At 46.4% G+C, this 23985-nt stretch overlaps 1 protein-coding gene across 1 annotated transcript in view; it reads right to left on the minus strand.

Moving 5' to 3' along the window:
* Positions 1-23985, minus strand: part of COL9A3 (collagen type IX alpha 3 chain) — an 86515-nt gene that overhangs the window by 57361 nt on the left and 5169 nt on the right. The window contains exons 3-6 of the mRNA XM_053247042.1: positions 21543-21578; positions 20121-20192; positions 19107-19160; positions 935-970 (exon numbers count right to left, since the gene is read on the minus strand). Of these exons, the coding sequence (XP_053103017.1) occupies positions 935-970; positions 19107-19160; positions 20121-20192; positions 21543-21578 (198 nt within the window). The remainder of the gene's footprint in view (positions 1-934; positions 971-19106; positions 19161-20120; positions 20193-21542; positions 21579-23985) is intronic.

The raw sequence follows: 23985 nt of genomic DNA on the forward strand, positions 1-23985 counted from the left end.
GATTAAAACAGTCCCCTCTTTTCATGTGTGAAGGTCAGAATATTCTACTTCTGAGTCTGGTGTTGAAAAAACCAGGATTGCTCATTATGTCTGAATGGAGCAATTTTGGATTATTCCAGCTAGAGTTTCAGAATAAGCCAGGATCTGAAGCTGGAAGAGTTTCCAGAATGGCCAAAAAATACAAAGGCTGGGTTCACACATAATGGCAGCACTGTAGGTTCAGGAACCCCAAACATGAACATGAACCCTACTTCTGGTCATGGGGATGATATGCTGAGATTGGTGGGTTCATAGAACACACCCCATCTTGGCACAATGCCCCTGCAACCGAAAGTAGGGCTCGCACATCCACTTGGGGCTGCCAAATTTGCTGTTCCACCATTAATGTGCAAACCCAACCAGAGTGTTCACACTCCGATGGCTTTTATTGATTCTCGAGTTGAACAGATTAAGAGCTGCCGACTCTGGTCCAAGGCAAGAGTCCATTTTCCTCTTGCCTCATTGCTATGACTTCAGGGACATTGGCATGTAGCATCCTTATTGGGTTCCAGAAAAAGATACATGCATAATTTATACATGTACAGTTTTCTATATCTAGACCATGTCAGCTTCCAGCAAAAGAGGACCTGCCTGCATCATGAGCTGCGTCAAGCCCTACCACCTTGTGAGAGGTTTTCAGAGGAAGCTGCTGCCTAGTAGGCAGTGTCAATAGGCAATTCCAAGGACACAGTCCTACAAATAATCCTGCCACCATGTAGACACTGGGTTATTCTTTCCCTGATGTAGCCTTGAGGTGATCTTTATTTTGGAAGTCATTGTAAGCTGCTTCGGTTGCCTCTTGGGGCTATAAAACAGGATATAAATGTTTTCAAAATAAATAAATAACCTATTCCAGCACTGCATGCAAGATATATAAGAGTGTACATTTACTTACTGCGGGTCCAGCGGGCCCTGAGGGACCTATGGCACCCTGTAGATGGAAACATAATAATTAGCATGGTACCAAATTTACATGAGGTTACGTTTTTGATGTGAATGTTTCCCTTTCAGAGGTAAAAGGTAAAGTTGTGCCATCGAGTCGGTGTTGACTCCTGTCAACCACAGAGCCCTGTGGTTTTCTTTGGTAGAATACAGGAGGGGTTTACCATTGCCATCTCCTGCGCAGTATGAGATGATGCCTTTCAGCATCTTCCTATATCCCTGCTGCCTGATATAGGTGTTTCACCCGCGGGGATTCGAACCAGCAACCTCTTGCTCCCTAGGCAAGTTACTTCCCCGCTGCACCATTGTGAGCACAAACATATACATAAAACCTCGCCTTCCGTACACTCCAATCTCATATCAAGTCAGACTATAAGTCTACCCAGCTAAGTATTATCTACTCCAACTTGCAGCAGTTCTCCCGGGTTTCAGACGGGAGTCTCTCCTAGTCACCTCTGACGCTGCCACTAGAGACTGAAATGGAGACCTTTTCCATGTGAAGCGGATACTCCACTGTGGAGTTAACGTCCCACCCTCACTCTTTGCACACAGTTTTGCATCTCTTCACAGCCGTTGCTCCTTGAAGTACTCCAGCTGTGGGAGAAGGGATGCATTTCCATTGTGCAGGCAACTGCATTACTCCACAGTATTGACAGAGAAGACATTTGCCTCAGTCTAGCACTGACTGTGTGCAATTACACGTGACTGGTTGAGGTAGAAACAGGATGCATGTTTGCTTACACATCTGAATATACATCCCACGGAAATGAAAGTGTAGATGGATGAGATGGAAGACCAGATGGAGGGCTGGCCTTGTGGTAGCAAGCATGACTTGTCCCCTTAGCTAAGCAGGGTCTGCCCTGGTTGCATATGAATGGGAGATTAGAAGTGTAAGCCCTGTAAGATATTATCCTCAGGGGATGGAGCTGCTCTGGGAATAGCAGAAGGTTTCAAGTTCCCTCCCTGGCATCTCTCTCTAAGAGAGATTCCTGCCTGTGACACTGGAGAAGCTGCTGCCAGTCTGTGTAGACAATACTGAGCTAGATGGACCGATGGTCTGACTCAGTGAGGCTACTCCCACAATCAGGCGAAATCAGGCTAGGGGAGCCTAGCCCGATTTCACCTGACCATGAGAACCACCAGGCCTCCAAGCGGTTAACCCACTTAAGTAACCCACCCCTAAGCCCAGGTTAGTGGAGCGAGCGCTCCGCTAACCTGGGCTCTATGATCTAGACCCCCAACCGGGAGGCTTAAAAGCAGCCTCCTGGCTCGTGTGTGTGTGTGTGTGTGTGTGTGTGTGTGTCTCCAGCATGCCCTGTGTGCTCTCTCGCCCTGCAAACCCCCTAGAGGCGAGTCTCACCTCACTATATGGCAGCTTTCTATGTGCCTCTAGATGCTGATGCTGTTCATCTTCACTGCACTCCTTTCAATGAATTATACTTTTGAATGGCATGTCTGCCTTCCCCCCAACGAGTCAACAAGGCTCAGCTGGACTGGTGCAAGGGAGTGTCAGTCCGACTGCCTCAGCAACAGTGATGCATCCCCTTTTCCGGTAGATATGCACACCCTTGCAAACAATTTTGTAACCTTTGGGAAAGCGCCTGGGAAAGCTCTGAAAGGAGGACCTGTTTGAGGAGGTTGAAAATATTCATGAAACGCATGCTCCCCTTTCCAGCATCTTAAAGCACAACAACAAATTGAGGAGATTCTCATGATCAGCAAAAAGCAGGCTAAGGGAGCTTTTTGCTGATCGTCTGCTGCCACAGGAGATGTGCGGCTCCCGGCAGCAAACCCTCCTAATCCCCCCTCCCCTTAGCTGAGGTTAGTGGAGCGAGTGCTCCGCTAACCCCGTCTTTTTAATTGTGTATTGTCACGGTGCAGCTCCGCGCTGCAGCAACACACGAGGAGACTCCCGCTGGGAGGCTGAAACGAGCCTCCCGGCCCTGGGGGACCGGATGCCCTGCTCATTTGCACGGGGCATCCTGGAACTTCCGGGGGCCATGTGGCCCCCAATCCCTGCAGCCTCCGTCGGCTCCGTGATGGAGCCGGCAGTTGTGTGGGCAACCTATCTGGCCACCCAGGGCTTCTCTTCCGGTTGTCTGCGGGGATAGTGGACGAAGCTCGCTCTCCCCGCAAACCCCGTAAAGGGGAGTCTCACTCATCGTGAGACTCACCTCATTGAGTTAGCTCATAAACAGAATTGCTTCCACACTATTGGGCAGTGCACACAACCAAGAATAGGTTACGACAAGCATCCTATCCTAGTTCTGTGTGCACCCCCGATATTATATAGCCCATGAGTGAAAAACAAGGTTGGAGGAACTGTCCATGATCACGTCCTGAGACACAGCTGGGTTAAAGAACTTTTCATTTTAACTCATTCAGGAACCCTCCGAACCAGTTGCGGCTCAAGACATGATCACAGACGGCACCTCCATCCTTGTTTTTCAATCAATAGATGATCAGATATTGGAAACGTGCACAGGTCCCAAAATAGGATAGGAGGCTTACCCTACTTGATCATATGAACTGCCCCTTATGTCTTTATTTCCCTACTTTTCAGACACATGCAAATACTTTATTTCCCTACTTTTCAGACACATGCAAATACTGGAAAACCCCAATGCTACTGCCAGCGTTAAGTATAACGCTGGCAGTAGCATTGGGGTTTTCCAGTATTTGCATGTAAATGTTGACATTTACCACATTTTGGACATATATGAGCACATCCATAAAGTCTGGCTTTTGGGTTCCATCTTTCTCACACTCCACCATGACTAGGAAGTGGGACCCCTTGGGCAGACGGTACTGACAGAGATGGGCTTGGTTCTCAGTGGCTCGCCTCAAGTTCAATGGGACAATATACAGGGTTTCTCTTCACTCCACTCCCATCATTTCCTTCAGGGGTTCTCACAGGTGGGTTCCCAGGTGATGTTGGACTACACCACCTATCATCCTCAACCATAATGGCCAAAGGGATGAGGCAAGGTGCAGTCCATCTGGGAACCCACATTTGAGAACTCCTGATTCACTTCATTTCATCAGTAAATTAGAACACTGTCCACCACTTTTGATGCTGGATTTTGCCAGTGGTGGCAGAGTATCTGCAGAAGTTCCTCTTCAACTAGGTTTGTAAGGCACTAACACAGGTGTTTCTTTTTGGTTCTCCAAGGCTTTCAACCAAGTGTTCAGTGTCTCTGCTGTGTTTGTCTGAGCTTATTTGACAGGAACCGTTTTTTGGATTGTGCCAGTTTTCATATGTACATTTTATTGTTTTAATTGGATGGCTTGCTTTTTGTCAGATGCTTTGGGTATTTTCAAAATAGAAAAGTTAGCTGTAGATATTATAAATAAATCAGTCACCCGTGGCAACCTTACAGCAGCACATTAGGTAGAAGCATAACTCTTATTTCTTGCTTCAGAAGCGTGATCAATAAATGCTAAACAACACCAAAGCCATTTATTTTGCATTGGTCTTATCTACAGAGTTCAGAATAACAGATGTTACAGGTTGAATGTGTGCTGGGTAAACTGGAAGATCAGATTAATCCTTTCTTAGGTCTCCCTTAAACTTTAGACTTCTTGATACTGAGCAGATAGCTGGAATTTATACTGTTAGTGGAATCAAGAGAGCATTCTTACCATTTCAGATTGGACCCTGAACGTCAGTTACTGTCACAGTCTATTAGATTTTGCCTTACTAAAGGCTTTAAAGAAGAAGTAGAAGAAAGGAGTCAGATGGGTCCTTTTAATCCCTTTGTTGTGCTCAAAAATGTTGCCAGCAATGGCAAGCAGTCTGTAAGATTAATCACCTGTTCAAACCTCTGAAACTGAAGACTGATGGGAAATTACACACACACACACACACACACACACACACACACACACACACACGGAGGGGCGAGGGGAGGGAACAAAGTTAACTACTTCTTGATTTTGTGAATGCATGGTCATCACCATAAATCTAAAAAAACCCACAACCTAGCATGAAATACAGACACACTCCAAGATACTCTGCAAATAAGAAAACTGTACAAATACACAAATGTGAGGGCAAGAGGGAGAATGTCTGCTCTCAATTTCCCAAGCCAGACAGGCACAGGAAGGGCTCACCGCTGACCTATTACCTCCACCTTCCTGTCATTTCAGCAAATGTAGGAAGGGGGCCATGTCTGCCGAGACCATAACTAGCTTCACCCTAGGTGCACATCTCAAAAAACGCCTTGTGTGTAGAACAGGCATCCAACTCTACCCTGAACTCCTGGAAGAAATGGCAGGGAAATGTATGCAACAAATGCATATGTATCCAGCATGGTGAAGTGGTTAGAGTGCTGGACTAGGACCAGGGAGACCAGAGTTCAAATCCCCATTCAGCCATGATACTTTGGCTCCAAGCCTATAAAGTGGATCAGGGAATTTGGTGCAGGGTGCTATAAGTACACCGATGACACCCAAATCTTTTTCTCCATGTCAGCTTCATCAGGTAATGACATAATTTCCCTAAATGCCTGCCTGGAGGTAGTTACGGGCTGGATGAGGGATAACAAACTGAGGCTGAATCCAAACAAGACGGAGGTGCTCACTGTAGTCAGCCACAATTCAGGAGATGGGACAGATCTACCTGTTCTAGATGGGGTTACTCACTCTCCCCCAGAAGGAACAGGTGTGTAGTTTGGGAGTACTTCTGGACCCAACGCTCCCTCTGATATCTCAGGTGAAGGCAGAGGCCAGGAGAGCTTTTTATCAATTTTGGCTGATGGGCCAGCTGCACCCTTACCTGGAACAGTGTGATCTTAAGAAAGTGGTACATATGCTGGTAACCTCCAGACTGGATTACTGCAATGCACTGTATGTGCAGCTGCCTTTGTATGTAGTCCGGAAACTGCAATTGGTGCAGAATGCTGCTGCCAGGTTGGTCTCTGGGTTGTCCTGAAGAAACTGTATCACCCCTGTTTTGAAAAAGCTACACTGGCTGCCAATATCAGCGGCTACTAGTCTGCTGGCTGTGGGCCATCTCCACCCTCAGAAGCAGGAAGTCCTCTAAATACCAGTTGCTGGGGAACAACAACAGGAGAGAGGGCATGCCCTCGCCTCTTGCCTGTGGGCTCCCCAGAGGCATCTGGTGGGCCACTGTGTGAAACAGGATGCTGGACTAGATGGGCCTTGGACCTGATCCAGCAGGGCTGTTCTTATGTTCTGTTCTTACACTGCCTACCAGGCAAAATATAAAGTGCTGGTTATTACCCATAAAGCCCTTAACAATTTGGGCCCAAGGTATTTAAGAGGATGCCTTCTTCATTATGCTACCTATTAAGATCATTAGGGGAGGTTCGTCTGAGGGTGCCGCCAGCTTGTTTGGTAGCGACTCAAAGGTGGGCCTTCTCTGTGGTTGCCCCAGGACTGTGGAACGCACTTCCTGCTGAGCTTAGAGCTGCTCCATCCCTGTTGGCTTTTAGGAAACAACTGAAGACACATCTCTTCAGCCAAGCTTTTTAGTTGAAGTTTTAGTTGATATTTTTTGTTGCACTTTGTTTTAACTTTAAATTTTATATATATGTTTTAAGTGTGAATTGTTTTGGTTTGTTTCGTTATCGTAAAATGCCTAGAGACTTTGGTAGTGGGCGGTGTATAAATATGTTAAATAAATAAATAAAATCAATAAATAACCAACCAAAAAGAAAAAAGAAAACAGCTTTCTTCATCTTTCCCACCAGGGGATTTTATCATACAGCCAACAAAAGCCCTAAAACTGTGATCTCAATGTTACAAGTACAAATAATTTTAAATTATAGATCTTGAAAGCATTCTACAGGAAGACCTTTGGATCTTGGCAGAAGCAAGCAAAATGCTGTTAAGACTGCAGAAGAACAGAGACGCGCGTGTGTGTGTGTGTGTGTGAGAGAGAGAGAGAGAGAGAGAGAGAGAGAGAGAGCTCTAGAAAACACACGATTGGCTTATTTAGCAATCAAAGGGAGGCACCCTGGCATCCTGCATACCAAACCAGATTAGTAATGCTTTTCTATTAAATTCAAAGACAAAGCTTAATCAAATTGACAATTTCTGAGCACCCAGACTTTTTTCATCCTTCAGAATAGGGTGTAATCCTATAAAGATCAACTCTGCTTTCAAGTGCCAGCTCAGTTTTCTTTCTTTTTCCTTTTCAGCTCATAGTTATCAAGTTTTCTCCTTGTTCTTCATGAATTCTAAACTATTTACAGCCCTAGCTGGCAGTAGGGTTAATCTCCTTTATCAGAACCAACTAAATAAACACAAAACTTCCTAACCCAGCTGCACTTAAAAACCGAATGCTAGTTCTGAGGTTCTCATCCTTGGGCTCCCAGATGTCGTTAGACTACAACTCCTATCATCCCCAATCACATTGGCCTTTGGCCATGGGAACTGAAGTCCAACAACATCTGGTGGCCAAGGTTGGGAATCCCTGATTTAGGGTAATTTACCTTGCTTGTCATTCCCCAGAGGCAGAGCTACAAGTACTTACCAACGCTACCAACTGTGGTACCCTTCACTGGGTCACAGAGAATCTATATATTTAATTCTCTTGGGACATGCGTGCCCAGGATTTGGTGGCGGAACTCTCGCAACACACTGTGATAGTTCTGAAGTGAGCACTGAAGAGGAGAGGGGGAGGAAAGTGCCGGTGGTGGCCGGCCGGCTGAAGAGGGGGGACAGAAAGGCGGAGGCGGGCCACGGGCGAGGGAAGAGAAAGGCGGAGGCGGGGGAGAGAAAGGCGGCGGTGGGCTGTGGGTGCGGGGAGAGAAAAGCAGCGGCAGATGGACGGGGGAGAGGAAAAACGGCGGCGGGGCCCTGTCTTGGCTGCCTGCCGCAGCTCTGTGTGTGGGGAGAAACGGGAGGAGAGGAGGGCTGGAGAGCACGGGATGGAGGGAAGGGGAAGAGAGGAGAGACCGGGGCAGGAGGAAGGGGGAGGGTGAAACAGCTGGCCCCCAAGCGCCGCACAGATGCTCTGTGCAGTGTTGGCTAGTTAGTAGAATTCCAATTTCAGTCAGTGGGGTGGGGCTGTAACAAGGGCTGGACAAAGGGATTTTGGGGCCTACTGCAAAGTGAGATCCTCAAATTTATGGGGCACCACAGAAGCTGCTGAAAATAGGGGCAGGGGGGTGGGCTTTGCTACAACTACCCTTTCAGGGCTGGTTTAAGGCAGTGGCCAAAATGGCCCTGGCCAAGGGTGTCGAGGGTTAATGGGTGCCGAAAAGAACCGGAGCATACCCACAGCCAGGGCGCCACCTTATCCCCTTCCGCACCCAGCCGAGGGGTTCACTGGCTGGGAGTGTGCACCTTTCTCCGCAGCCAACATTTCAATGAAATGCCGTCTGGGAGGGATGGGAGAGGTATCCAATGAGCCCTCTCCTGGCAGGGGCCCCACCCCCTGTGTCTGTCAGATGCAAGGGGAGGGGCCAATACCAGGGCACGGCAAACTATTTTGGCCAAGGGTACCCACAACCCCTTGAGCTGGCACTGCCCCCCTTGGGCAGGTTGTGTAAAGAGTCAGGAACAGCAGGCGGCAGCCTCCATAGCCACACTCACCTTGACAGCCTTGGCCCACAGCTGCACAGGAAGCGGCCTTTTACCGAGCTGGTCCCTCTAGCTCAGTAGGGTCTACTCCGATTGGCAGCAACTCTCAAGGGTTTTTCAAACAAAGGTTGTTCCCTACCCTGCAGATGCTGCCAGGGAGTGAATCTGGGACCGGCAAGCATGCAGATGCTCTTCCACTGGGGAAAAAGCAGGTTTTAAAACAATTTCCTACGATCCATTTTGTAAAATCTTATTTTGATGCAAGTATAAGATTAGAGATGTGCACAAAGCATTTCAGGCACATCTGGGAGGTCTTACCTGGCCCTCCATGGCCCCCTTGGTCCAGCATGGCGCTGTTGGGATTAAATGCCCCACGCGTGGCTGCAGGGCTGCTCCCAGCAGTCTGCGGGTGACGGCATGGAAATGGCCTCTGAGCATGCACAGACACCACCATGAGTGGCCAGCAACACTATGCTGACCAATTAAGATGGTGTCCACACATGCTCAGATGCCATTTCCGTGCCAACGTCACCCACAGACTGCTGGGAGCAGCCCTGCAGCCACGCGTGGGGCATTTAATCCCAACAGCACCATGCTGGGGCAATGGAAGGGCCATGGAGGACCAGGTAAGGCCATGGAGGAGCAGATAAGACCTGCCTTCCTCCTTTTAAAGCACTTGCTTGCTCCAGGGCCAGCTCCAAGGGTTTCGGTGCCTCGAAACAGACCCACCAACACACTTAGTGCACATTCCTATAGAAAATCAGATCACAAAAACTTGTCTTTCAGATGAGACAGGGGAGAAAATGTTTCATTTTCAGCTTTGCAGTTTGCAACTCTTTGCAAAGAATGAAATTAGGTGGGTCTTTTATTCCACTGCAAGCTCAATTCCCCTCTGCCCAGAAAAATGTATGCCCTTTTCACAAATTATGATCAACAGTCTAAAATATCCTCTTCTTCCAGGAGCCCAGAGCATTGTATATGGCAGCATACATGGTTCACAACAACCCCCTTAAGTTTCTCTCAGTCAGCCCAAGAGATAGTGACTGGCACAGTCACTCGGTGAATTTTTATGGCCAAATAAGGATTTGAACTTTGGCCCAGGGGCGTAGCCAGCCCGCCGGCGGCCTGTGTGCGGCCGTGGCAGGCGCCCCGATAGCCCCGCCCCCTGCGCCTGATGTCAGATGCAGGGAATAGCCAGGCCCCCGTGTCTGACGTCAGATGCGGGGTGGTGGTGGTCTGGCTCCCGAGTTCAAAAGCAGCTTAACTGCTGAAGGGGCCATGCGGCCCCTCCGGCAGTTAGACGAAGGCTGGCGCTGCATTCGCAGCGCAGCCCAGGAGCGGCTCTTCCCTGCAGGTTAGGCTGGTGCTGCGTTCACAGCGCCAGCCTTTGTTTAGCTCCCGAAGGGGCCACGTGGCCCCCACTCGGGAGCCAAACTACCGCCCCCGCGTGTGATGTCAGATGGGGGGGCATGTCGGGGCAGCCACCGGCCCGGTTTCTTTGAACCCATTGGCCCAATGGTGGCTCCACCCCTGCTTTGGCCTGTCCAGTCCAACAACTGCACAACTTTGGTTTTCCTGTAGATGTTGGACTACAACATCTGCAGGAGAGCTACAACTCCCATCATCCCTTACTATTGGCCACTGTGGCTGGGGATGATGGAAAGTGTAGTCCAAAAACAGTGGGAGGGCCCACGTTGTGCAGCCCTGCTTTAACCGCTATGCCATGCGAAAAATATATATGAGGAAATAAAAAGGAAAGTGCATATATTAATACACCTCCTAAAGACAACCATAGGGCTCTGTGGTCACCAGGAGTCGACACCATCTTGATGGCACACTTCACCTTTACTGTTACACTTACTCTGTGCTGCAGTGCTTGGGGCATCATTCTGTGCTTCCTCCTCCCTCCACATGGGCTGTGAGCTGCTCCTTTGTTCTGGGGTGGTGCTAAACTGTTGTGTTGTCTCCAAGCCAAACTGGGAAGAGAGCTGGTCTTGTGGTAGCAAGCATGACTTGTCCCCTTAACTAAGCAGGATCCGCCCTGGTTGCATACGAAAGGGAGACTAGAAGTGTGAGCGCTGTAAGATATTCCCCTTAGGGGATGGAGCCACTCTGCGAAGCGCATCTAGGCTCCAAGTTCCTTCCCTGGCATCTCCAAGATAGGGCTGAGAGAGATTCCTGCCTGCAACCTTGGAGAAGCTACTGACAGTCTGAGTAGACAATACGGAGCGAGATGGACCTATGGTCTGACTCAGTATATGGCAGCTTCCTATGTTCCTATGCACTCCCCCTACTCACTCAGGACAGGGGGGAAGTAGCTTATAAACAGTCACACATTTTTTAGGTCTCTTGGTGCATGCAAAAGGATGCACAGCAGCGAATATGCCACCTGACTTTTATTGAATATAAACATATGCTTTATCAGATTGATTTCTTCTGGGGTCATATATTTCACCAGGGCATTTTCCACACAGGGCATTTAGCTTGCATTTCCTCTGGAACTGAGGGTAGGTGTTCACAGCCAGATTTACCCCAAAGTCCCTGTGAGCTATCAGGGAGCACTTCACACACAATTTGGGTTTTTCTCTGCATGTTAGAGTGTATCCTGATTTATATCTGGGGTTAAAAAAATCCACTTCTTGCATTGGTTTTTTTGATGCAGCTTCAAATTCACAGTAAACTCCCGGTAAAGCCTGCTGTGTGAAAAATGCCCTAACAGTAATATGTTGAATACTCTAAAATCTGATATGGCATTGGCAAGAGAAGAAAAAAAGATTGTGCCATTGAGTCAGTGTTGACTCCTGGCGACCACAGAGCCATGTGTTTTTCTTGGTAGAATACAGGAGGGGTTTACCATTGCCATCTCCCACACAGTATGAGAGGATGCCTTTCAGCATCTTCCTATATCGCGGCTGCCCGATATAGGTGTTTCCCATAGTCTGGGAAACACACCAGCGGGAATTCGAACCAACAGCTTCCTGCTCTCTAGGCAGGCTGCTTCCCCACTGTGCCATTAGGTGGCCACATTGGCAAGAGAAAATTATGGGGGTTGGGGGGGGGGGGGAAGGACTTTACTAATATAGATAATAACTGACCCCATGCATGATCCCATTTTGCTGAGTGCCAGCCAGGTATTCAGAAGAACCCATGGTCTTTTGTTTGTCTATTTACATTTGAGAAGTAAACTATTAGCAGCACTTCGGATGTAAATTGACCCAGACAGTCTGTGTGAATTGGCAATGGGCTTCTTTTGTGGGCTCTCTTATTTGTTTCTTTCACGTTATAATATAAACACCAGACTTCAGCTAGACTTCAAAGGGCTCCATGCAAAGGCATAGACTGCTTGTTCTTTGAGCCGGGCCTGGCTGTAGCTCAGTAGAAGAGCACTTCCTTTGCATGCAGAAGGTCCCAAGTTCAATCCCTGACAGCTCTAGATGGGGCTGGAAAAGACCTCTGTTGGAAACCCCAGAGCGTCACTGCAGGTCCATGTAGGCGATGATACTACTACTACTAAGGTAAAGTGTGCCTTCAAGTCGATTTTGACTCCTGGCGCCCACAGAGCCCTGTGGTTTTCTTTGGTAGAATAGAGGAGGGATTTGCCATTGCTTCCTCCCACACAAAATGAGATGATGCGCAGAATGAGATGATGCCTTTCAGCATCTTCCTCCCGTGCAGAATGAGATGATGCCTTTCAGCATCTTCCTATATTGTTGCTGCCCGATATAGTACCGGCAGGGATTCGAACCAGCAACCTTCTGCCTATTAGTCAAGCATTTCCTTGCTGCACCACTTAAGGTGACACTATTACTACTACTACTACCACCACCACCTATATACCTTTTTTCAACAAATGTTCTTAAAACAGATTACATAGAAAACAGAAAACAAAAACAAGACAGTGGCTTAGGAAGGGCATGGGTGTCCCAGTAGACAGCCTTCTCGTGGTGGAGGGTGGGCTCTCCTCTACCCCAGTGGTAACAATGCTGGAGGCATGACAGGGGTGGCAGACGAAATCTCCTACTGCCCACACCCCAGTCGGCTCTGACCCTGAGTGGCTGGGAAACAGCAGCGGGTTGTAGGAACACTACCGCCAGGCTAAGGATGGGTAGTATGGCCATCCACCAGGGAGAACAGCATGGTGGTAGGCACCAAGGCAGCCAGGGAGCTGGCCAGCAATGGAAGAGATGTAGAGGGCAAGTGAGGCAGCCCCGGAGGCAGGGCACCACAGGTTTTTCAGACCCATCCACCTTATTGTAGCTCTACCTCTGAAAAAAAGATGATACTGACCTAGGTGCCAGCGTGGTGTAGTGGTCAGAGTGCTGGATTAGGACTGGGGAGACCTGAGTTCAAATCCCCATTCAGCCATGATACTAGCTGGGTGACTCTGGGCCAGTCACTTCTCTCTCAGCCTAACCTACTTCACAGGGTTGTTGTGAAAGAGAAACTTAAGTATGTAGTGCACTGCTCTGAGCTTCTTGGAGGAAGAGTGGAATATAAATGTTAATAATAATAATAATAATAATAATAATAATAATAATAATAATAATGGGCTATACCTCCCACGCAGCTCAGGTGGAAGAGGAATGCTGCAAGTCCATCAAACAGTAGAGGAGGAGAAAAGAGGCCTTGAAGAATATATCAAGGACAGTGAAGAAGATGCACTTCAAATGGTCAATAATGAGAAACTATTAAACACCAATGAAATAAAGCAGGCCTACAAGAAAGAACAAGTCAAGAACCGAGCAGAAAAATGGAAAAATAAGCCACTGCATGGTCAATATTTGCACAATGTAAGTGGAAAATCAGACATCACCAAGACCTGGCAATGGCTTAAGAATGGCAACTTGAAGAAAGAAAGAGAGGGTTTAATACTGGCTGCACAAGAACAGGCACTAAGAACAAATGCAATAAAAGCAAAAGTAGAAAAATCAACAACAAACCGCCTTTGTAAAGAAGCAGATGAAACAGTGGACCACCTAATCAGCTGTTGTAAAAAGATCGCACAGACTAACTACAAACAAAGGCATGACAAGGTAGCAGGGATGATACACTGGAACATCTGCAAAAAATACAAGCTACCTGTAACCAAAAATTGGTGGGACCACAAAACTGAAAAAGTTGAAGAAAATGAAGATGTAAAAATATTATGGGACTTCCGACTACAAACAGACAAACATCTGCCACACAATACACCAGATATAACTGTAGTCGAGAAGAAAGAAAAACAAGTGAAAATAATCGACATAGCAATACCAGGGGATAGCAGAATAGAAGAAAAAGAAATAGAAAAAAATCACCAAATACAAAGATCTTCAAATTGAAATTGAAAGGCTGTGGCAGAAAAAGACCCAAATAATCCCAGTGGTCATTGGCGCCCTGGGTGCATTTCCAAAAGACCTTGAAGAGCACCTCAACACCATAGGGGCCACAGAAATCACCACCAGCCAATTACAAAAAGCAACTTTACTGGGAACAGCCTATATTCTACAATGATATCTATAACAGCAACAACATTGACAATAAAATTCAGCCATCCCAGGTCCTTGGGAAGGACTCAATGTCTGGATAAAACAAACCAGTCAATAACACCTATCTGACTGTGTAAACAAGAAATTAATAATAATAATAATAATAATAATAATAATAATAATAGGTGGATCAATGAAGGCAGCTTTATATGTTCAGTGATTTCTTATTAAATCAAACTACAGATTCCTCACAAAGCTCCGAGCTGAACTCTTACATACACAGAAGGTCATTACTGTTCATTCCTTCTCTGCTATAGACACACTCCTATTAGAGAAGCTGACTGAATTCTAAGGTCAGTGACACCATGAGGCTGAATTTATGCTGAAAACTTATAATTGAATTTCCTGTCCAATAGCAATGTATGCTTCCAAAAGCTAGGTTTCTTCAGCTGTCCCTCACAACCTGTCTCAACTGTTTTTCAGACTGGGAAGCTACAATTCCTGGATACATAAATGAGGCAGGTGAATCAGTGTAGTGCTCAATTTGGACCACCAACCTGAGTTCAAATCCTTGTTCAACTCATAACACTCATTGGGTAGCCCTGGATAAGTGGTTGTATTTCAGGGTTGTTGATAAAATAGGGCAACTCCATGTATGCCATAAGGACAGTCCTGCTTGATCAGGCCCAAGGCCTATCTAGCCCAACATCCTGTTTCACACAGTGGCCCACCAGATGCCTCTGAGAAGCCCACAGGCAAGATGTAAGAGCAGACCCTCTCTCCTGCTCTTGCTACCCTGCAACAGGTATTTAGAGGCATCTTGCTTCTGAGGCTGGAGATGGCCTAGAACCACCAGACTAGAAGCCACTGATAGACCTGTTCTCCATGAATTTGTCCAAGCTGGTGGCCCTCACCACATCCCGTGGCAGAGAATTCCATAGATTAATTATGTGCTGTGTGGAAAAAGGACTTCCTTTTGTTGGTCCTATGTTTGCTAGCCTTCACCTTCATGGAATGACTCCTGGTTTTAGTATTGTGAAAGAGGCCCCTGGTCATTTTGGTTGCCCTCTTCTGCACCTTTTCCAGGTCTACAATGTCCTCCTTAAGATACAGGTGACCAGAAATGTACACAGTACTCCAAATGTGGCCACACCATAGATTTGTATAAGGGCATTATAATATTAGCATTTGTATTTTCAATCCCCTTCCTAATGATCCCTAGCACAGAATTTGTCTTCCCCCCCCACAGCTGCCCCTCACTAAGTTGGCACTTTCAACAAGCTGTCCACCATGACCCCAAGATCTATCTCTTAGTCAATCACCAACAACTCCATCAACCCCATCAGCGTATTTGTGAAGTTGGGGCTTTTTGCCCCAATATGCATCACTTTACAATTGCTTACATTGAACCACATTTGCCATTTTGCCGCCCACTCACCTAGTTTGGAGGGATCCGTTTGGAGCTCCTCACAATCTGTTTTGGATTTCACTAGTTCAGTGTCATCTGCAAATTTGGCCACTTTGCTGCTTGTCAAAACTTCTGGATCATTTATGAACAAGTTAAAGAGCACTGGTCCCAGTAATGATGCCTGGGGTATCCCACGTCTTACTTCCCTCCGATGTGAAAACTGTCCATTTATTCCTATCCTCTGTTTCTTGACCTACAGCTAGTTACCAATCCACACATCAACCTATCCCATGACTGCTAAGTCTACTCAAGAGCCTTTGGTGGGGAACTTTGTCACAAGCTTTTTGGAAGTCCAAGTATACTACGTCAACCGGATCACCTTTATCCACATGACACTCTCAAAGAACTCCAGACAGTTAGTGAGGCAAGATTTGCCGTTGCAGAAGCCATGCTGGTTCTCCTTCAGCAAGGTCTGTTCTTCTATATGGTTAACAATAATGTCTTTAAAAATGGTTTTTAGCAATTTACCCAACACAGAAGTTAAGTTAACCAGCCTGCAATTTCCCAAATCCCCCCTGGATCCCTTTTTGAAAATCGGAGTTATATTGGTTACTTTCCAGTTCCCTGGTACAGAGTCTAACTGTAGGGACAAGTTAACATATTTTTGCTAGGAGATCAGCAATTTCACATTTGAGTTCCTTCAGAACTCTTGGGTGGATGCCATCTGGCCATGGTGATTTGTTAGTTTTTAGTTTCTCGGGACAGTTTTAGAACATACTGAGGCTATTCTGACGATCAGCCTAGCCCGATTTCGGCTGACCATGTGAGCCACCGGGCTCGCAGGCGGTTAACCTGCCTAAGTGCCCCTCCCCTTAAACCAGGTTTGCAGAGCAAGTGCTCCACAAACCCGATTTTCAAAATCGCGAGTAGCCCCTGGAGGGGAGTTGAAAAGCTGCATCCCGGCTCCAGGGGTCTCTCCAGTATGCCCTGTGCGCTCATGCAGGACATACTGGAGCTTCTGGGGGCCACGCAGCCCTTGAACTCCCCAGCCCCTGCCGGCTCCGTCACAGAGCCGGGAATCGTGTGGGCGGCCAATCCGGCCGCCCAGGCCTCCCGCCCTGCTTGTCTGCGGGAAAAGCGGGCTTAGCCCGCTCTCCTCGTAAACCCGGCCAAAGCGGGTCACACGGATCATGAGACCCGCCTCACTCTCTTATCACCTCAGATTGGCCTAGTTCTTCAGCCTACAAACCTGAGCAGCTCAGTTCTGGAATGGATATATGGTCAGTATCCTTTGCTGTGAAGACTTATTCAGTTTCTCCGCTGCAAACTCCTTATCCTCCTTAAGAATCCCTTTCACACCCTCATCATCTACAGTAAGGGTCCAACCATTTCCCTGGCAGGTTTTCTGCTTCTGATATATTTAAAGAAGTTTTTGTTATTCTTTTTGGCACTTCTAGCTATATGCTTCTCAAATTCTCATTTTTGCATCCCTCGTCTCCTTGCATTTCTTCTGCCAGAGTTTATGTTCCTTTCTGTTCTCTTCATTTGGGCAGAACTTCCATTTTCTGAAGAAATTCTTCTTCCCTTTTATAGCTTACCTGACTCTACTTGCTAGCCATGTTGGTATCCTCCTGAACTTTGAGGTATCTATTCTCTTTCTTGGTATAAATTCCAACTGAGCTTCTATTATTGTGGTTTTAAATAGGTTCTATGCTTTTTGGAGTGATGTGAATTTCCCTTTCAGCTTCCTTTTAACCAGTCCCCTCATTTTTGAGAAGTTTCCTCTACTAAAGTCCAATGCATCTGTGTTGGACTTCCTTGGCAATTCTCCACTTGCATATGCAGGGAAAACTTATTATTCATGGAGGTTCCACTTCCCAACATTGCTGCTATAAGGAAGCTGCAAATACTGGATCACTGAGGGCAATGTAATTGTGGGAGTTCAATTCCTGGAGGCTGGGAAACAGTGGTAAAAATGGGCCAAAAACAAAAAGGGGAAACTTGATATAAAGTGCCCGTCCATGGGCCTCCACCACTTCAGCAATGCCCTCCCCTGCCAAAGTGCCAAAATTTGTTTTTTGGAAGTGAAAAAAATTGCAATTTCTGGACCTCCCCATTTTTTGACAAAATGAACCACAAAATGGCTCTAATGCACATGGTGACCAGAAAAGACCTCTGCGGTCTTTTCAAGGTACCTTCGATCAGCATATTTAACCCCCTTTTTGCCTGTTTTTCCTCACGTATACCAAGGTTGGGTGCCAGTTACCTGACTGCAGATATGCAAAACCACGAATGCCGGATCCATAAGCAACAAGGTCCTCATGAAAGCTGAATTGCATTACACTATGGTTACTGCTCCCCAATGGTTCTACAACTCTGACATCACACACCAGATCCTGGGCACCACTCAGCATTAAGTCCAAGGTCACTTTCTCTCTGGTTGGTTCCATGACCAAATATTCTAAGACACAGTTATTTAGCGTGTCTAGACATCTGGCCTTTCTGTTAACAACTGTATGTGAATTTGCTCAGTCAATGTGAGGGTAACTGAAGTAACCCATTAAGACAACTCTGTTTCTCTGATTTGCTGAACTCCTTGATGGGAGCTTAGTTCTCACTTGCCTAGTTCTCCCTTAAACAGGAGGGCTACAGACTTCAGGTGGAGTCTTTCACAATTGTTTGTTCTTCCATACAAAACAGTGGGCTGGTACAGATGCAATGGAGATTCACAGTTAAGCCTGGTTCTTAATGATATTCCAAATTTGCCCTCTTTCATGCCTGTGTGAGCGTCTACTTCTGATGGAGGCTAGGATAAACCAAGATTGGACAGTTCAGACATCACAACCAACCTTATCTTATCCTAACTTATGAAGGAAATAGGCCATTGTGCTGGGGTGGGAGTGGGGCACATGTGGAGCTTGGCTTTAACCAAGGTTCTGTGAAATGTCTGAATCAGCTAAGTCGGTTAGAATAAACAGAGATCAATCAGTTTGGACATCATGACTGATTTTGGTTTATTTTAACCTACACCAGGAGATGCTTGTGTGGCATGGAAGCACAGTACACACTTCCGAGCAGTGCTCCATGTTGCAGGGATTCCTGGATGTTGTCGACTACAACTCCCATAATCCACAGCCGCAACGGCCTTTGGCTGGAGATTATAGGAGATGCAGTCAACAGCATCTGGGAATCCCTGTGACAGGGAACACTGCCCTTTAGTCTTGGGGATGTTATGCAGAATCAGGCTTAACTGTGGTTTTTTATGATGTCTGAACTAGCTCATCCCCTCCATACAGAAAATTAGCCTGACAGGGGAAAATATTCTAGGCTAGCCGTCTCCCTAATAGGCTGGTTTTCCATGTGCTTGGAATGCTTTTGTATGAAACACCATTCAGTCATGAGAGGCCCAGCTGCAGTCTGATGTAGCACAGCTCTGACGCAGGTTTACCCCCACAGGGAGGCCAATGCCATAGCTAGGTTCATGTGTTGACCCTCCTCCTGCCACAGATCCTCATTGCCGGAGCAACATGTACCACCCTTGTCATGGGTTGACTATCTGTGCAATAGGCTCCAGGTGATTATAAGGATTCTACTTCAGTCGATGAGCATATGGGCACGGATGATACAGTGACTCACTCCTCCTTCTCTCAAGGTGCGAGGTGTTAACACCAGCAAGGTGCTAAACTGCTTGTACTTACTCTGTCTCCTGGTGGCCCATTTGGCCCAGGGGGGCCATCAATTCCTGTCAAACCCTGATAAAAGAAAAGGGAAGGCAAGAAATCAGATAAAACAGGGTTGGAAATCTATAGGTCTAAGAATTGCCATCTAGAACTTTTCAGAAAGAGTCCAAAATATTTAGTTTCCTGTTGGATATGGACTCTCAAAACTATGTCTTCTTTTGGGATTGGCTAGGAGCCTCCTGGTCTTTTGGATCACCCCCCTGGTGGCGAGCCACTCAAGGCAGCACAAGGGAAGAAAAATGGGCAGCAATATCTTCTCATGTGCTATTATGGTTTCACCACAAACTCCCTAGGCTGGCCAGTGGTCCTTTCTAAGCTGGCATGGCTTGTCTTATCCAGGCACCCCACCTGCCAACCTGTTTTTTCCTCCTATCCTATGAAATTTCCTATCCAGCTTTAGCTTTCTGCCTTCTTCCCATGGCATCCTTGCTCCGGCTTTTCTTTGGATGGATCACTTGGTCCATGACCTGCAACAGATCCTGTCTCCACATTGATCATCCTCTGGATTTTCCACAGTATTCTATCCAACTTTGGTCCCATTCCTTTGTGCTTCATTTCCCCATGTTTTCAGCTTGCCTACACTAGGTGACATAATCACAAACTTTGCCACTGAGGTGTCCTTATGTTATGTGCCGTGATGACTGTACTAAATTTGGTCCAAATCAGTTAGGTGGTTCACAGGTTAGCCCACTTATGCCTCATACTTTCATGCACCTGTCATCTTGGATTGGGGTGAATGACATCATCACAAACTATGCTGTTGAGGTGTCCCTACAATTGTATCAAATTTGGTTCAAACTGGTCCAGGCATCAGGGACACACAGGTTAAAAATCAATGCATGTTCTAGACATAATCCAATTACTGACATACACATAATTCATGAAAACAGTATTAGCATGCAACAAAGCATGCTGGGAAATGCTTTCACAAATGGGAAGAAGAAATCCAGAACAGCAATCTTTAATACTTACATCCACTCCTGGAAGGCCAGGTAAACCTGCATCTCCTGCCTTCCCTGGTTTCCCCAGTGCCCCTTTAGGTCCCTAAACCAGATAAATAGGCAGGCATTGTTACTATAACAGTCACAGAGATATAACGTAAATGTTGACATACCACATTAATACTTTTAAGAAATTCACTCAGATCTACAAATTTAACAGTATATGATGTTATATTCTTCATTAAGCCATGCCTATCCGAATAGGTAATTTCAGCCAATAAGATAACTTATAGACCCGCCCTTAACCCCCCCTCCCCCACCTTTTGGCACATGCTGGCTTTTGTCGCCACCTACCACCATTGTGCCTCTCTTTGCCAGGTGCAACATGGTTTAATGATGTCGCCACCCCAGTGTGAGCCCATTCCAGTGATATCAGGCACCAGGGTGGTGGCATTATTATACTGAATCATGGTCAGCAAAGTGAAGCAAGCAGTTGGCAGTGAGGGTGGATCACAGCCGCCAGTGGCGGATGGGTAGGAAGCTGAGTGATGGTGGTGGGGGCACCAAGTAATCTAGCCATGGGCCACCACCACTGTCACTTTGCCACTACAAGAGACTCATTTTCTCCTTGGGGACTCCGTGTGTACAAGTTATAGCTGCATGGCTACCCAGGTGGATTCACTTCCTGGATATTGGCCCTTTCAACTAGGCCTTCCCAGAATCTTCGGCAATCCAAACCCATTGACTTGCATTGACCTATCATTTGGCTCCTCCGCTCCTGGAACACTGCCAGCAGCCAATGCTCATGGCTGTAGTAGAGCCGGAGGAAGAGAGGAGGCAGTGTTAGAATTATAAAGCATCGCTCTTAGCACTGCAGTAACCTCTTCTGGCCACCAGAGGCATAATGAGTTATGTCAATAGGTCTCTCTTAGTCAGTTAAGACAGAACAGTTCAGTTGTTGCAGGCTAGTGCCCGTTTGTGTATATTGTTCAATCTCTCTCTCTCTCTCTCTCTCTCTCTCTCTCTCTCTCTCTATGTGATGTTTAGTATCTTAATAAATTATTTGGTTTTTTTGAACACATCCTAAAGTTTCAGACCCAGATAATCTTGTGGGTTGAACTTCACCACCAGCAGAGCATACTCTGTTGTGTGTGGACTTTAAAGTTTCTCCTCACACCCCTCAACAGGCAGCAGGGCCTTCAGTTCAGTGGGGAGAAAGTACTGTGTGTTGCATTTCCTCCTAGAGCGGTCTCCTCAGTGGCCATTCCACAGAAATCCTCTGCAACTGGAAGCCATCTTGGCAGATTTTATTTCCCAGACAAGTATGTTCCTCTGTCTTTTGTGTTCGCCCTCCATCCCACATTCCTGTGCCTCCTTTGCATGTAAAGGTACTTCTACTCATTCCATGTTGGACTCGCCCATCTTGGGCAAAACAAGTGAAGTCAATACTTACTGGTGGACCAGGTAAGCCGGGTGGACCAGGTTCTCCCTAAACATGTAAGGAAAGAAAGTAAAAATTAAATACTGTGTGCTCCTGGTCTCCATGCAGCAGCCATATTTTCATACTCCAGAGTGTCCCTCCCAATATAAATACACCAAGATTTCCCATTATATCAGACTATGTGCTAGAGGGCTGTAAGTATTTTACTATGCACTTGGAGACTTACAGAAAAAGTTCTCTGTGCTTTTATCTAGGAATTGTGCTTTTATGCAATTTGCCAATGAAAACAACTCTAAGGTTTCCAAAATGGGAGGCAACAAATGTGCCACCATGTGCTGAAGCAAAAATACAGCATGAAAGAGGCAGCATTATATTTTCAGTGGAAGAAATTCCATGGTTGAATCTGTATTTAGCTGAATGGGGATATATTCCTCCCTCTCCAGGAACAACCAAGCGTGGAGAAAAGTCAATGTTTTCTCACCCTGTGGTGAGTTTTTCCCGTTAAAAGAAAATGAATAGTGCAAGTTCATGCTAAGGGAACAGAGCAAAACGGATGTCATAGGAACGTAGGAAGCTGCCTTCTACTAAGTCAGATCAATGGTCCATCTAGCTCAATATTGTCTAGCAATGGATCTCCAAGGTTATAGGTAAGAGTCTCTCCCAGCTCTACCTGGAGGTGCCTGGCAGTAAGCCCTGGACCTTTACATATAAGCAGATGCTTTACTGCTGAGCCCCATCCCCTAAGAGCAATATCCTACAGCAGACCTCAGTCACACATATTCTCCCATCCAAATACAAACCAGGGCAGAAGTAAAGGAGACAGTTCAAGCTTGCTACTGCAAGACCAGCGATCCTCTTCATGAACCATCAACGAACCTCTTCATGACTTCCAGAAAGAAACCAGACATGGACACCAAAGGCGAGGGACTGGTGGCACAGACTGAGGAATCACTGGCCCTGTACTTCAAGCCTCAGCTTAACCACCAGGACCCCTCCCCAAGCCCCTGGAGATGGCAGCCTTTGAACCGGATCCCACTAAGGGAGTGGCAACCAGTGATCCCTTTAATTTTTTTTGCATCATGCACAGAATGCATTTCGTTCTGAGTGGCAATATCAAGGCAGTGTATGCACATGTGTATTCAGAGTGGGGCCTTCCTGATGCAACCTGAGCAGGATCTAAAGTTAGCTGAATGGACATCTAAAAACCTGCGTATGCACATACGCACATGTGCACACCTTAGAGAGCACTGGCAACAGCCTCACCCCCACATGCTCACTCCTCAACACAGATCATGAGTCTGGCAAGAAAGGCTCCTCAACGCCACACAGAGGCAACTAAGTACCAGGCTCTAAAGCCAGAAGGCTGGCTCTTTAAGGTTTTGTACAGTTCAGAAAGGGGATGGCGTCAGAGAGAGACAGTTCCACATGAAGAGAAGCTAAGGAAGCCAGATGTCTTCCACCCTTCCAAAAACAAAAGGATTGCCTCAAAGATCCACAGCAGTGACAACTGATACGAAAAGATTTGTACTCTTCACCTGCTTTAGACATGTTGGGATTCTTGTTTAGAAACTGCAACTGGTATAAAATGCTTGGAAAAACCTTCAGTATGGGTGGGTTCAGTTGTTACCCAGGACCATGGTTAAAAATTGCTTCTATGTGATATTCCTTAACCTCAAGAGCATCCATCCATCCATCTCATTTATAAACCGCCCCATCAACAACTTTTTTTTAAAAAGACATAAAACCCACAATTCAAACACAATGCTAAAAACAATATAAAAACAATTAAAAAATGATTAAAACTTTTAAAAACCAAATAAAATACTTTTTAAAACAACAACACTTTACAAGCCTTGGAAGGCCAGGCCAAACAAATTGGCTCTCTTAAAGGCCGACAGTGAGCCCAAACTGCAGATATCTGCCAGGAGTGCATTCCATAGGCCAGGAGCAGCTACAGAAAAGGCCCGGTTCCGAGTCGCCACCAGACATACCAGTGGTAGACGCCATCCTCCTCTGCCCACATACAATTTGGAAGAAATTTTGTGTCCGAGGACAGTTAGAAACAAACCAAGATTAGTCATCAACCAGTCTTGGCTTATTCTAACCAAAGTGCTTAAAATAAACTGCAATCTGAATCCAAGGTTTGAACTAAGTTTCAAATTGCAGTTTATTTCAAGCACTTTGATTAGAATAAAAAGGTCGTTTGATTCGGATGTCACAGCTGATCTTAATTTGTAACTACAATTGGAAGTAGAATTTGTCTGACTCACATGTGGGCAAGAAGGAGGGGGAGTGTGTGCTCCTGATCAAAATGATCAAAAAGTGGTGGCTAAAATGGGCTATATAAAATAAGGCATCTAAATAGGAACACTAAAAAAGCCAGCAGTTTAAAACTATGCAGAGCTGATGCAAGAGAATGGCCTGGTAGTCACAACCCAGCAGATCCTACACACTG

Source organism: Hemicordylus capensis, chromosome 4, assembly GCF_027244095.1.
Source record: "Hemicordylus capensis ecotype Gifberg chromosome 4, rHemCap1.1.pri, whole genome shotgun sequence".
NCBI classification, from domain to species: domain Eukaryota; kingdom Metazoa; phylum Chordata; class Lepidosauria; order Squamata; family Cordylidae; genus Hemicordylus; species Hemicordylus capensis.